The following is a 14,072-nucleotide window of genomic DNA, read 5'->3' on the forward strand; positions in this document are numbered from 1 at the left end:
ACCCTCTGGTAACCCTTCTCTGCGTGCAGACTCTAGTGGCTAGATGGTCTATCAGCCCTGAAGACCCTGAGGCCCTGTCTCCTGGACACACCATGTGCAATCAAGGCAGAATTGCAAAAAGTGGCTTCAAGGAGAGGCTAGGATCTCAAGAATCCCAAGCCCCCTTCTTAGGAAATGTCAACAGCCCATAGCCTCTCCTAATGGTCTCTTGCTGGCAGGCACAACTTATCCTCATCATGGTGGCTGTTTTGTTTGGAGGACCATACTCCACAACACATTTCTTGTAATCCCCACCTCTCTCCCTTTAAGCTGCGCCACTGAGATGCAGCTCCTCTCTGCTGATTCCCCGCTCTGCTTTAAAAATGTCCTCAAAGGTCCCTGCCCTTGACAGGATATGGCTAAAGGCCCAGCCAAAGAAAGGGCAGAGAAAACACAGGGACTACCAAGGCTTTGGAACAAATTCCAAAGGTCCTCGAATGACATTCACTCTGGCCATGCAGGCCCAAGCCTGGACGTAATGAGTTTTGTCATGTTCTGTCTCTTACAGAATCAACCTGGTTTCCACTCCTGTCACTCACAGTACCCTTCTGCTAACCTTTTTGGTTGTTAGGAAAACCCCATCGGTCCGCTCAAGCCATGCCCAGGTACCCACCACAGAACCCCACCCTCTGTCAAGCCCACCTTGGGCTTGACCTCCTAAACTGCAGCCCATACCCTACAGCTCCCTCGTCTCTTCATCTCAACCTTTCCGTATTAGGTGTCGTGGCCGTCTAACTCTCAAGTTGTTCTCATGTTTTGTTGTGAGGCCTCAGGGTCTCCTCACTTTACCAGACATTGCTGCCACCTGCTACTAAGCCTGACTAGGACTCATTTCCAGGTGAAACCTCTTCTTCTCACTGGCAGTAGAGGGGTCCTGGGAAAAGCAGACTCCTTCCTGAATTGTACAGGAACCCCCACAACAGAAGAGCCAGTCAGCAGCCAATACCCAGAAAGGGCTCCAGGCTGGGGAAGGAAGTGGGTGTTCACACCAGGCCTGTCAGCCAAGTTTGCCTGGGAGAAGGTCCTGCCCTCTGTGTGAAATCTTCGTTTGGATCGTGACGAGAATTTTGGCATTCTACCTTGTCATGGTCCATCGATCGAGTTTTGTCTTCACAGGGACTAGGGGAGCCAGTCAAAGGCATGACAGCTTAAGAGACCAAAGGTGTGTGGACAGCCGGGATGAAATGCCTGCACTGCTGGCTCTACTCTGCAGTGACTTGCAACTCAACAGGCATCCCAACTGTTCCGTGTCCCCTGCACTAGCCGTAGGCCTGAACACACGGCAGGGAAGGAGAGGTCAAACAGGAAATACAGGCGGGCATAGCAAGCTCCGGAGGGAAAGGGCAGTGTGGAGCTAAAGGGTCACTAACTCTGGATGCTTGGAGCTGCAGACCTCCAGGAACCTCCCAGAGCCCTCTGGAAACGGAGCCTGGCATCCAATCGAACCCACCAGGTGGCAACCTTACCCCTGCTCAGCCCACAGACCATGCAGTGTGCAAAAACCACCACCAGAGGGCTACAAAACGACGGCAGGCTGCATCAGGCAGCAGGTTACCTAGCAACCGTGACGCAATGGGTCCTGCTTCCACCCTTCCTAAGGCCTCCCAGGTTATTTCTGGCAAAACAGACTGTTGCACAAGGAGTGGTTTCAGGAATCCTAGAACTGTTTCACTCTTAAACCGGGAGAATCTAAAATGGTCCGGGAGGCCACAAACCCCGCGCCGCCGTCCTGGCGTCTAAGGGGTTGAGCTGCTATTCCTGCACCCTAGATGCACATTTTCCATTCAGCTTTGTAGCCCCATGGGACAAAAGTCACCCTGAGTTCCCTAGCGGCTAAAGGGAAGCAATACCTTCCTGCCCTCTCCTCCGTTCTAATCCACGGCTAGATTAATGGGCGTGTGACCCTCAGTCGGCCCTGATCCCCCTGCTCTTGGACTTTTCTCAAGGTAGTTGAGGAGGGAACAAGGTCCACCTTGAATTCCACCTCTCCCCCTCGAGGCCTCTGTCCCTTGCTTCAAAGCTCTTCCGGTCTGGATGACCCTGATAATATTTCAGATAGGTAAATGTGGCCTGGGCAGCCACAGGTGGCACCAAGAAAATGAGGCAGACACGAGACAAGGAGTGTGTTATAATGACTTCAAAGCCTGTGCCGTCTAGTCTGTGAAAGTCAAGGGGCCACTGGCCTGGCATGGTCAGTGACTCTGGGCACATCCCTGGGTCCTGAGGAATGCCTGGCCCTGGTGCTGGGCTTCCTAGGGTCTGTGAGTCACCAAGGTGGGGTCTCTGAGGGGCAACATCTTGAGGGTCACACGGGCATGTGCAGCTCATTGTACTCGTCCTGGCCATCCTCATCAAAGTTTGGCTCAGCATCTTCAGAGTCCAGCTGCAGAAGGGAACACAGGGTTGTGAAGGGCGGGGAGGGACACAGGTCTCCTTCTGTTCCTCGCAGCCTCTTCTAAAAACCTGTCCCTGCTCCAAGAGCCCAGCGTGAAGTACTTCCTCGGCCAAGGCCTTCGTTGCCAGGTCACCCAGAACTTCCGAATCACATACAATGGCAATACCACACAGGATGGCCATCCCTAGGATCGTGGCCCCTCTGGAGCCCACATCTGAGCATGCAAGAATTGCAAAGCTGGGACAGTGAGATGGCTCAGGAGATCAAGGTGCTCGCCACCAAGCTGATGACCTCCGTTCAATCCCCAGGCTCCCCATGGTGGAGAGAACCAACTCCTGAAGGTTGCCCCCTGACCTCAGCACACACACATAAAATACATTTAAAAATAACGTTAAGAAAATAAAAGAAAAAAAGTAAAGAGTAGCAGCAAGATATCCTTCCCTATAGCCGACAGAAATAGGGCTCAGGACTGACGTCTGTGCTATGGCAACCCATGCGCCGCCCTCCGCCAGGTGTTTTCATTCAGGCACAATCTGCCCTGCCTTGCTCTTTCTGAAGCCTCGCACCAACAGCTTTACCTAGATTCATATTTAAATCTCCCAGCAGTTTCTATGATAGACTCTCCTAGCCCAATACCCTGGTGAAAACAGCATTTCAGAGCATACGGTAACTTTCCCAAGCTCCCACAAACCAACAGGTAGTTGGGACTTTATAACCTGGAGCCTGGCTATCTAATGCCAGCGCCCGCCTGCCTTCATCCGGCCACCCCAAGCCATCATCCCTTACCGCCTGCAGCTCCCTGTCCTGGAAGAGCCGGGGCAAGAGGCAACGCCTCAGAGGCACCGTGAGCAACAGCAGGAAAGGAAAGGCCAGTGAGGCCGCCGTTGACTTGACCACCCAGAGGAGAGCAATGCAGCCCAGCTGGATGCAGGTGAACAGGTGCATCCGCCATGTCTTCACCTGGGGTACAGGCTCAGTCTCATTACACAGTGGCCATTCTGCCCCTGCCCACACCTGTGGGGACATGGCTCTCCGGGTCCCAGTTATCCTTACTTACTCTTCCCCTCCATCTCTAGCTGTGGAGTCCCTCCAGACTTCCCCCCCCCCATCATCCTGCATCTCCCCAGCTCCATGCATCCGGGCCTGACCTTGGTCACGTAGGGCTGCTCAGGATGGTGCTTTGCTGGCATGAAAATGAGCAGCAGACGTTGGGACAACTGGATGCCTGACAGTGACGTGACCCCCATGTACAGGAAAATCCCGAAGAGCACAGCCAATGGGATCCGGCGCAGCACAGCCCCCATGACGATAGACAGACCTGGAGGAGGTGGCACAGATCTGCCTAACCCTGTCCCCTCTCGGCCCGGACAAAGGGCCTGGCAAGGAACAAGAGTCATCCGAGCAATCCGGGCCTCACGGAGATGCAGCAGGACAAAAGGAGAGCCGGGGAGCGCTCCCAGAGTGCCCAGGGACCCGCTGGAGACCTGAGGGAGAGCTAAGCATGGTGCACCTGCAGATTCAGGAGGGCCAAGCCCAGGATCATGAGGATTTCAAGCCACTGGGACCAAGAAAGCAAGTCTGTGGGGAAACTTGGTGCTCACCCACAAGGCTGGCAATGAGCACTCCGGTGACCCGCTGCTCCCGAACCTCCTGGATCTGGGGCTTGTCACCAGGTGCAATGGCAGTGCGCATGACCGTCAATGCATTGACATGGGTGACAGAGCGGACAGTGGCAGCTGTGAGCCAGGGCAATCCAAACAACCCACAGAGGCCACCCAAAGAGCCAATCAAAAGCAGGTCAAGGTGGAAACCGGAACCCTTGAGTAGCCTCCGTGCCTTCTGGCTGACAATGAGCCTAAGGGGAAGAGAGAGAAGGAGCCAGCTAGCAGGCAGAACTATAATGCACATGACAGTCACTCGAAGCTTGAGGGGAGGGGGGATCACTGCTGACGACAGCTCTCCCTAGACCTGTCAGCTTCCTCTTTCACATTCCCAAATTAAAGTTCTCACACTGCAGGAAATCGGAGCCAAATTCTCATGCTGCGAACATTTAAAAGCACCACAAAAGCCAGATGCCAGATCGTACCATGTTATTTTGGTTTAACCAAAATGAGAAATGTGTGAGCATCGCTGGGTGAGAGAACACCCTGCCAGGATTCTGAGAACTGCCAAGTGCCACCCTGCCAGGGGTGGCAGTGAGAGATACCAGGTCACCCATCACTGGAGAACCACGCCTGGTCACACATGCCCACGCCTGTTCCAGTCTGTTGCCCTAGCTCCTCCATCCCCTCCTCCTTACTCCTGCCAGATCCCAGCAAACTTCTTGAGGTCTATGAAGGGGCATTCCTACACAGATAAGATACCCCTGCCTTACTCCTGAAGCCACGCCATCCCTCCACCTCCCCTCCCCTCTCCAGCCCTCTCACGCAGTGATCTGTGTCTCCATGAATATCAGGATGAGGACCAAGAGTGCAGGGACCGCCGCAGCCACCATCATCCAAGGCGGGAAAGGGCGGGCGCTGCCCAAGGGAGGGATGAACCATGTGCGCTTATGCGGGGAAGTCACTGAGAGCCCTGTAGGTACCGTCAGCTTCTGCATGGCAGGAAAGGAGACATGGGCCAGAGACAGAGGTTTCCCATACAAGAGACCTACCACAGAGTCCCCAGAACTCTAGCAAAACTCATTTTCAGGCTCCAAAGTCACTGCTCTTCCCAGGGCTGGCAGAGGGCACAGCAGTGGGACCTTCCCCCAAGCTCCACAGCTATGGGGAGACCTGGTACTCTGCACCAGCCCACTTCAAATTCTTCCCACTCAGGGTCATACACAGTTCAGATACCCTGGGTGGTTACCTACAGGTGGGCCCCTGTTGTCACTCGACCAGGAGAGCTAGGCTGCCACCCTGCTCCAGAACCTGGGACTAGGAGGGGTGTGTAATGGGGCACACTCACCTGCGTGTAGGTGTCTGTGATAGAGTAGTCCACCAGCACCATCACCAAGATGGAAATGGGAATGCCAAAATCCCCGATGATGCGTCGAGCCTGCCAAGGGCAGCCAAAGGATGAGAGTCAGCAGATACCCCCAGCCCTTTCTGGGGCCAGCTGGGAGGCACTGTTGTCTTGTTGCAGGGAGGGGCAATGGATTGACCAGGAGGGGACTGGGGGGGAAGAGACTATCTGGAGCTAAGCCTAGCAGGGACACGGGAATCATGGGAGACAGAGTACCTTGCCCCCCAGGAAGCGGCTGTTCCTGAACTTGCGCAGGAAGAAGGCAATGAGGAAAGTCCCCAGCATGAGGATGAGGGACAGCAGAGCTGTATTGGGCTGGTTCCTTGGGCCTGGTGGTCCTTCTGTGGGGGGCAGGGCACTACTATTCAGCTCCAAGCCAGTCTCCAGGGTCCCCTCCAGGACCCCCTCCGGTGGGTAGAACGGCAGCAGAGGATGCTCTGTGAATACCTGCGTGTGGAGGGGAGTGTGCCTCACTCTCCACAGGACAAACCCAGCCCTGATGTCCCTAACCTCCACTTCCCGACACATACACGCACTCAAATGAACCCCCTCACCCCATACCTTGCTCTCAGCAAGCTCCAGGCTTCCCTAGGGTATCACCCCCCTATCTCTACCCACCCTCCGGGAACTGCCACACCTTGTAGAGCTTGTGAAAAGTCTCATAGATGAAAATTAGCGAGATGAGGAAAGCGAAGATCTCCTGGGTAAATGGCGAGATGTAGCGGACCAGGAAGCTGCCTTCTGCAGCCACCAGGGCCAGGACGAAGACCACCAGCCAGAGGCCCACCCACACTCGGCCGGTGAGGTATTCCAGGTCCTGAGCTCTGCAGAACTAGAGATAGACAATAAGGGGGGGTTACCTACAGGTGAGCCATCTGCCCGGGAGTTAGTGCCTGTGGGTGGAACAGGGGTAGACCCCAAGGGAAAGAAGGGCCAGAGTACAGAGACCCAGCCCCTGGACACCTGGAGGAGGTTCTGGCAAGGGGTGGGAAGGAGGAGCAGTGCCTGGGGTAGGGAGCAGGCGTCACCTTGAAGAAGGCTTCTTCGAAGACCAACAGAGGTCCAGAGAAGCCCACCACGAGCAGCGGCTGGGCCCCCAGCAGAGAGAAGAGGACCCCAAGCACAGCTGTGGAAACAATCAGCTCCGACACTCCCATCAACCCCTCCGTCTTCTCTCCTGCGGTGGAAAGGGTGGCTGTGGCCTGGCTCTTCCTGTCCTGTCCCCTCCCTCATCTAGCTCCCTAGCAAGAGCAGGACAGCTCCCAGAATGACAGACAAGGCCTCACCCACATTCCCAAGGAGGCCACAGGGATCCTGCCCTTTCACCCCTTATTTTACAGCCGCCATAAAGGGATCGCTGGGGTTCTCCGACCCAGTGCGGAGCTGCAGCTCTGTCCATCGCCCTCCAAGTGATGGAACCGCATATCCTTGCAGGCGACATCTGGCCCCCAGAGTGACCCCAGGAGCCTCACCTAGCAGCCCCCCAAAGGTGATGGCAGGGCTGAGGGCTGCGAAGTAGATGAAGAGTACTGCAGCCACACACTGCGAGTGCAGAGCGTCCCGCAGGTCACTGGGGTAGTGTGGGTACCGGCGCTTCACATCCCGCACTAGCCCCCCAAACACGGAGCCCGTCCGCTGCAGGGGGTCATCTTCAGAGGCTGCCTCGGAGCCCCCCATCTCCAAAGACAGTTCTGGGGAAGGAAGCAAGGTGCCGATGGAACGCGGGCCACGCCCCCCTGCCTGAAAAGCCCTGGCTGCATCCCACACAGCACTGCCAGCGGGGATGGTAAGAACGCCAAGACTCGGAGAGTCACAGCCGGGCTGGGGTCTAACCTTTGCCAGGGGCCATGTAGCCCCCCCGGGTGGTCATCTCCACTTTGGTCTGTTCCCGCTCCCGCCGCTTCCTCAGTAGCTCCCGCTGGAAGGCAGCCACGGAACGTAGTAGGTCACGGCCCTCCACCTCCGATGGGGGTATCACAATGCTGCCATCCAAGAACTCGCTGATGGCACCCAAAAGGTCCTGCCGGTCATCTGCCTGGTAGGCAGCCTCGTGAAACAGCTGCGAAGGGGGTATGGATCTCAAAGATGGGCCAAGAGAGCCCAGGAAGAAGATTTCAGAGAGGTAGCCTCAGGTCACAGAGGTAGGGAAGACAGACACATGTACCAGGACAGTCAAGGAGGGGACTCTAGGATAGCTCTGATTAGGCAGTGCCCACTTCCTACAGACTAATAAGCATCCCAAACATCGACTAGGCTGGGAGACCCTCCTATCTGAGGCCAGTCACGGTCAGCACCACCAACCCTTCAGGCCACATCTCCTACTACATCCAAGGCATTGAGTGTGGGCTGTACTTCTGTGTTAACATCCCTTTCCGGGCACAGCCCAGGGTTCTGTTTTCCAACCTGGGCTAACAGCTCGCCAACTCCCCTCCAGAGACAGACAGCTAAGGAACAAGCAGGTCCTGGGTGGACAGGTCAGGCCATAGGACTAACCTTGTCAGACATGAGGGTGGCAATGGAGCGTCCTAGCTCATGATAGTCGGTGCTGGTGTGGCGGGGCCCCAGCATCACAAAGAGGAAGCGGACAGGTACAGGGACCTCGAGCACAGACTCCAAGAGAACAGCCTCGCTGAGCCGCACAAAGGCTGCTGCTGGCTGCTCCAAGAAAGGCACACAGCCTAGAGGAAGGCAGTGATGGGCAAAGGGGGACAGTCAAGGCAGGGGACCCCGGCTCTTCTGAACAGTGGGGCAGATGGGCACTGCTAAAGAAACCTCAGATCTGAAAGAACCGTGTTCGCGTACACGTTTATAGTCCCGTAACAGTTACCAAGAGGTGGAAATTAAGGATCTCACGTAGGGAGAGCTCTCTTCCTAAGTCCTACAATGGTGCTATATTAAACTAGCAGTGGTTCAAGAGGGCAGGAAACTGGGAACGGAAGCAGGCTAGGGATGTCCAAAGGATTCAGGGTAGCCGTCTCTGGAGGTCCAGGGTAACAGACCACAGCGGAGGACACTCAGTAAACCCTGTCCCCAGCACCCAGCCCTCCTTACCTACAAGCACAACAGTGGCCTCAGCATCTTCAGGGATCTTCTCCAGGAGCTTCAGGCTTTTCCCCCGGTGACCATCTCCTCCAGGCATGTGGAGGGGCTTCTGAGGACGCAGAACTGGAATAGGGCTGGGACCCAGCCTGGAGGCCATGGCAGGCCCTCCCATCCCTTACCCCAGCCCTGTCTGGACCCTGTTTCCTCTCCCCAGCCTCTTAGAAGGGTCCTGCACCCTCCTCTATGACCTGCCCCACCTCAGCGCTGTCAGCTGCATGGCCCCCATGGGTCAGGCACATCACCACACCAAAACCCTGTATCACCAACACAGGGAGTCCTGGTGCGTGCCGCCTACAGACGCACAGCATGCTCGGCACAGGTGCCAGGCATCCAACCTTCCCAATCTCAACTAAACTGGGCATCTTCTCAGTTCCCAGGCCCAAGTCAGACAAGGTCACTGACCTCCTTGGCATCAGGGTCATGTGGCCACAACGGGGCTGGCTCCCCTAGGTCATCAGTCATGGTGGGCACCGCACCATCAGGGCCGTGACTAGGGGTCGGGTGGTGATTCCCCAGGACTGAGTTCACACTGGAACTTGACGGATTTCGAGGGAAAAAGCCACTGTCCTTGTCATCATTGGGATGGCTAAAGAAGGAGGCAAGGTAAGATGGAGAGGCTTGTGTTAGACTGGGGTCCCAAGGAGGTGAGAAGTAGTGAGAGGGACCACAGCCTCCAGCCCTCTTCCCTAACGTGAGAGCTTCCTATCGGTTAAGGCTGTAGAAAGACAGAAGCGGACCAAGTTCCTGGTCGCATTCAGTAGGCATGCTCAGGCTGAGAGCCCCTCAGAAGAGGCGGCGCTCCTAGAAGGACAGCTGAAGTAGACAGAGCCCTCTTCCCCAGCCCCTCACACCTGTGTTTCAGGAGCAGAGTCCGTAAGACGCTAGCCCTGTCCTCTGGCCGGATCTGGTCAGATACAATCATGGTCTCCACCACAAGGTGAGCGATGCCTGGCAGGGTGGTCTGCTCCAGATCCAGGAGAGCCGCTCCTAGGACATAATTAGAGGAGGAGCTGTCCTGTCAGACAGCAGACCCCCCCCACGGCCTCGCACCCCAAGGGCGGGAAAATCTGCGAGGTGAGCTGAGTGTCAGTGCACTGCAGCGGACACGCACTTCACAGGCAGCCGGAGGAGCACATGAAGGTGGGGCAAAGAGAGGGGGGTCTTGGCTAGAAGGCCCCTTATGCCCCTCAGAACTCCCAGAGTGGCCCCGGGGAACTGGGCAGCCCCACACAAGCTGAGCTCCGGTGGGGAGAAGGTCCAGCGGTTCAGGCCAGACTGAGGAGCCCTACCCTGGGCAATGGTCCTCCTGAGCTCCAGCAGGCTACGGAAGGAGAGGGAGGCAACATGGGGCTTCCCCCAGCGCTCAGTCTCCTCCTCTACATCCTCCTCAAACTTGATCCATCGTGCTGTCTCCCGCCAGTGTGGCTCCTGGCTACGGTCCAACATCAGCTCATTCAGCTCCACAAACACCTGCATAGGTATCAAGGCAAGGGCCGGAGGCTGCCAGGGTTAGGGCTGCCAAGAGAGGAAAAGTGGATCCCAAAGGCAAACACCCACAGGCTGCTATACCTCATGAGGCCTCCGATCCAACTTCTTCTTTTTCTTCTTCCTGCGCAGGATGGGAGCCAGGCCACTGGGGCTGCCTCTCCCACCCTGCATCCGGGATGGCTTCTTCACTAAGTGTCGCCTCACACCAGGGTTGTCCTCCAGCCGATGGCCTGTGGGTAAGGCCCCAGGGATCTGTCTCTGGGCCTGAGATCACAGCCCACGTGCCCCAGGCCCCTGCTGTACCCACCAAGTCCACCTGGTTGTTATGACAAACCAGTAATCCAGGTGGCCATTTCACACATCTGGAGACCGACTCTCAGGAAGTTTAAAGACACAGTACAGAGCCACAACAAAAAGTAGATCCCAACTTCAGTCTTCAGCCCCACCCAGACCCTGAAGCACCTACCACAGCCACTGAACTCCCTGTGGGGCCATAGATCCAATGCCTGTCCCTAGATACCTAGCTCCCCCATATCTACAACACCCAAATGCTGACCCCACTAATGCCCACCCAACAGGCTTACGCAGGGCTGACCAACGCAGAGCTGCCTGGTCATCCTCCCACCTACCCTGCCCAGGCGAACAGCTGGGGACAGGCTGGTTGCCCAATTACTCACAAGCAGCTACCCCTGCCAGGGGGCTCGGGTGGCCCCTCATGGGCTCCCACGGGCCATAGTCTTCAAAGTCCAATACAAACATTTCCAAATCCTCTGAGGCCAGCAAGTCACCAGTGCCGGGAACTGGACTCTTCCCAGGGCCCCGGTCCTCAGTGTCCCTGGGCACAGGACTCAGAGCCCCATTGGGTTCCATGACCTTGTCCAGCGGGCTTGTCATTCCCCTGAGGCCAAGGCCTCAGCCCCTACTCCTTCCCAGAGTCCTGGATGTCCCAAGAGGTAGGAGCCCCTGCAGGAGCTGCCTTTGCTCACAAAGAGCTGGAGGTGGGTTAAGCTTCCTGCTCACAGTTCCCCTGGTCCCCCAAGTCTGCTCCTGCAAGGGATCTGCAAACATACTCTCCCTATGACCCCCCCAGTCCCGCTGCCACTGCTGCCGCTGCCATCGGATTGTTCCTGTCCCTGTCCTCAGGCCCTGGCAACTTTCCATGACGTATTGAGCTCAAAGGCCTAACTCCCCCCACCTCTGCCCCCGCCTACACCCTGCGAATCTTAGGAGGAGGAGGAGGAGGGAGATCGGCGATGCCCCTAGCCTGGGCACAGAGCCCCATGAGTGATGACAAGTGGCACCAAAGCCAGGCACTGATAAAATGGGAGGAATGTGCCGAGATCACAGCCAGGCCAGGCCAGGGATGGTAGGAGGGAGTGAGGGCAGCTGCAGACCTGGCTTGGGGACAAGCAGGCCTGGCAGTGCCGCTCAGCCCTCAGCCTCCATGCAGGTGGGTTAGAGCAGAGTTTACAGAGCAATGAGGTCTCAGGAGAGCATCCCTCAAAGAGCACATGAGGAAGAGGGCCGTTTTATGCAATAGGTGACTCAGAGAACACTCATGAGTGACACAAAGGGAAACAGCTCTGGCAGAGGTGGCTTAGTAAGATTAAGGTCCCTCTGCCACTGAGACGCTGCAGAAAGGACTAAGCCCTAGGTGAGGGCAGGGGGAGCCCTCTTCGAGGTCCACTCACTTTTCATGTCATCCAGATCGGCAGAACCCAGCATTTGGGCCTCAGCCTCATCAGTGGGCACCCGCTGCTCTGGCCCAGGGTTGCCCAGGGCACTGCCCGGGCACAGTCGCTCCCGCAGGTCATAGCTGGCTGATGGACTCCAGGGCCGGCTCTTGTCTGTAGCGATTCGGGAAGCCCGGGCTCGGGGGCTGGGAGAGCTGAGGAAACAACGTGAACCTCAGGTTTGATGGAGAAGAGCAAGGAGCTTGCTGAGCTAGTGGGTTCCTGTTAGCCCCTGGTCTCAGGAGCCAGGGTGAATACACAGGCCCCCGCCCCACAACACGCCCATTCTCCCACTGAGGCTCATCTCGTCCACCTGTAACCCTTCCTCCTCACCAGCACCTCAGGTCTAGAGGCCCTGACCTCTGACCTCTGGCTCCACTCTCTCCTCTCCCGTCTCGCTCCCTCCCACTTATAAACCTGGAGACAGACGATGCTCTCTCTCTCTCCCTCGCTTTCTTTTCTGTCCGGGTCACACCTGACACTATTCGGGATCAGGAGTCAGGTAAGTGCCAGGGACTTGGGCCAACTGCTCTGAACGACAGCGGGTTCTGCTCAGTGGAGTTGGGGGCAGTACCTGCCGTAGCGCTGGGGGCTCTGATCAGATTGTGGGCCGACAGATGGCAGGGCCTTGGTACAAGCGACCTTGTTAGAAAGGCCTGGGCTGTCATCCTCATCACTCCCAATGGAGAACTGTGGACACACATGGACGACAGACTTACCTCCCAGCAGCCATCCGGGTCACGCCCCGCATCCTCTCTTCCAACCCCTCGGCCAGCCATCCCTGCTTCCATGAGTAGGCCCTACCTTTGCTTTCTGTGGGGGCGCCGAGGGTGGAGGCTCCACAGGCTCTGCCTCAGACTCCCCTTCCTCTTCCTCTTCTTCCTCCTCTTCCTCATCTGCTCCAGCTCCCCCCTCCTCCTGGATAGGAGGTGTCCCTTCTGAGGGGGGAGCAGAGGTTCTCTCCTTCTTCCTCTTCCTCCTGGTGTGCCGAGCAGAGGCGGGGGGCAGTCGCCGCAGCTTGTGGGGTGGAGGCAGGCGGGCTGAGAGCGGGTGGTGGGTGTGGTGGGATGTGTGTCGGTGAACTGGGGGTGCAGGAGAGTTGGTTGAGACCCCCTGAAGCCGAGTAGGACTCCCCCCCCAAGGAGTACACACCGCATTCTAGCTCAAGGTCTCAAACAAGGGCACCCTAATCCTTCCTCTAGAGCCAGGACATCCCTCCCAACTACTGTGGCCATGCTCCTGTCACTGGTGAGGCCTGGTAGACTGGGGACAAGAGTGACAGGGAGGGGAAGTCACCAAAGGGAGGGGGAATGTGACACAGAAGAGAAAGAGAAGCTGAAGGAAGACACGACAGGGACCATGGTAGAGCGGAGAGTAAATGGGGCCAGAGCACATGATGAAGGTCACCGAGGGAAGCCTCAAGCCATCTCCCTACATGCCCCCTGGTCTGGAGCCCAGGCCCCGACAGGGACCAGGTGATGGTGAGGGAGGCAGGATGACTTAACACGGCATGGCGGCCCCGCACAGCGTCCAGCACAGGATGGCACTGAGTGATCAAGCCGGAGGTGAGCGTGGTAATGGTGGCGATGGAGGTGACGGTGGTGAAGGCTGCCGCACTAGGGGTCCCCAGGCTACCCACACTCAAAGTCCCGCTCGCTGTAGCTGCGGCTAGGCTTCTCAGGGTCCCAGGCCGGGGTCTTGCTGATGAGGTCCCCAAACCTGCTCACAGCCAAGGTCTTGCCCAAGTCATCATCCTCCTCTTCTACGTCTGGACCCAGAGGGGGGCTCCTCCAAGGGCACCCGGACCTGCAGGCCGGATAGCCTCTTCTAAGGACCCCCTAGTTCATGAACACCCCCCCCCCCGCCATCCCCAACTCCATACTTCAACCTTCCCAACACCCTCACCCTTGCCTGCATCAACATCCCCAGAACACCTTCTGAGAGCTTTCCCAGGTCTTGGGAGCACCGGCCACGGATGTGTGAAATACTATTAGATCCCCTATTCCTCCACACCACCATTACAGCTCCACACTTGGGTCTGGTGGTACCAGGGTCAACCAGAGGACACCCCACCCATCCTGCCCCTCCTCCCCCACCCCACCCTCCATGCATCAGTCACCTGGGGTAGGGGGGAGGCGCCCCCCGGGCGGCGGGATCACCCCATTAGCCATGGTAGGGCTGAAGACTTGGGAGTCTCTCAATCACTATGGGACCCAAACCCCGGGTGAGAAGAAGGGGGCGCTGCGGAGACCTCTTTGGGAGCCCTGGGGAGGAAGGCGGGGTCAGGAATCAGGCTCAAGGGCCCCCTC

At 57.4% G+C, this 14,072-nt stretch overlaps 1 protein-coding gene across 1 annotated transcript; it reads right to left on the reverse strand.

Moving 5' to 3' along the window:
* Positions 1 to 2,161: 2,161 nt before the first annotated feature.
* On the reverse strand, positions 2,162 to 14,027 carry Slc4a3 (solute carrier family 4 member 3). Its single transcript, XM_013113772.3, is given in 24 exon segments — positions 2,162 to 2,422; positions 3,221 to 3,394; positions 3,583 to 3,752; positions 4,036 to 4,289; positions 4,861 to 5,027; positions 5,384 to 5,473; positions 5,657 to 5,887; positions 6,078 to 6,272; positions 6,469 to 6,617; positions 6,913 to 7,131; positions 7,274 to 7,499; positions 7,934 to 8,118; positions 8,492 to 8,591; positions 8,945 to 9,128; positions 9,394 to 9,529; positions 9,832 to 10,012; positions 10,112 to 10,260; positions 11,722 to 11,918; positions 12,338 to 12,453; positions 12,568 to 12,845; positions 13,403 to 13,547; positions 13,549 to 13,569; positions 13,883 to 13,909; positions 13,911 to 14,027. Coding segments are annotated over 24 exon segments (3,696 nt in total). The 5' UTR covers positions 13,935 to 14,027; the 3' UTR covers positions 2,162 to 2,344.
* Positions 14,028 to 14,072: the final 45 nt, after the last annotated feature.

This window comes from Mesocricetus auratus, unplaced genomic scaffold (genome assembly GCF_017639785.1).
Source record: "Mesocricetus auratus isolate SY011 unplaced genomic scaffold, BCM_Maur_2.0 Super-Scaffold_100010, whole genome shotgun sequence".
Lineage (NCBI taxonomy): Eukaryota > Metazoa > Chordata > Mammalia > Rodentia > Cricetidae > Mesocricetus > Mesocricetus auratus.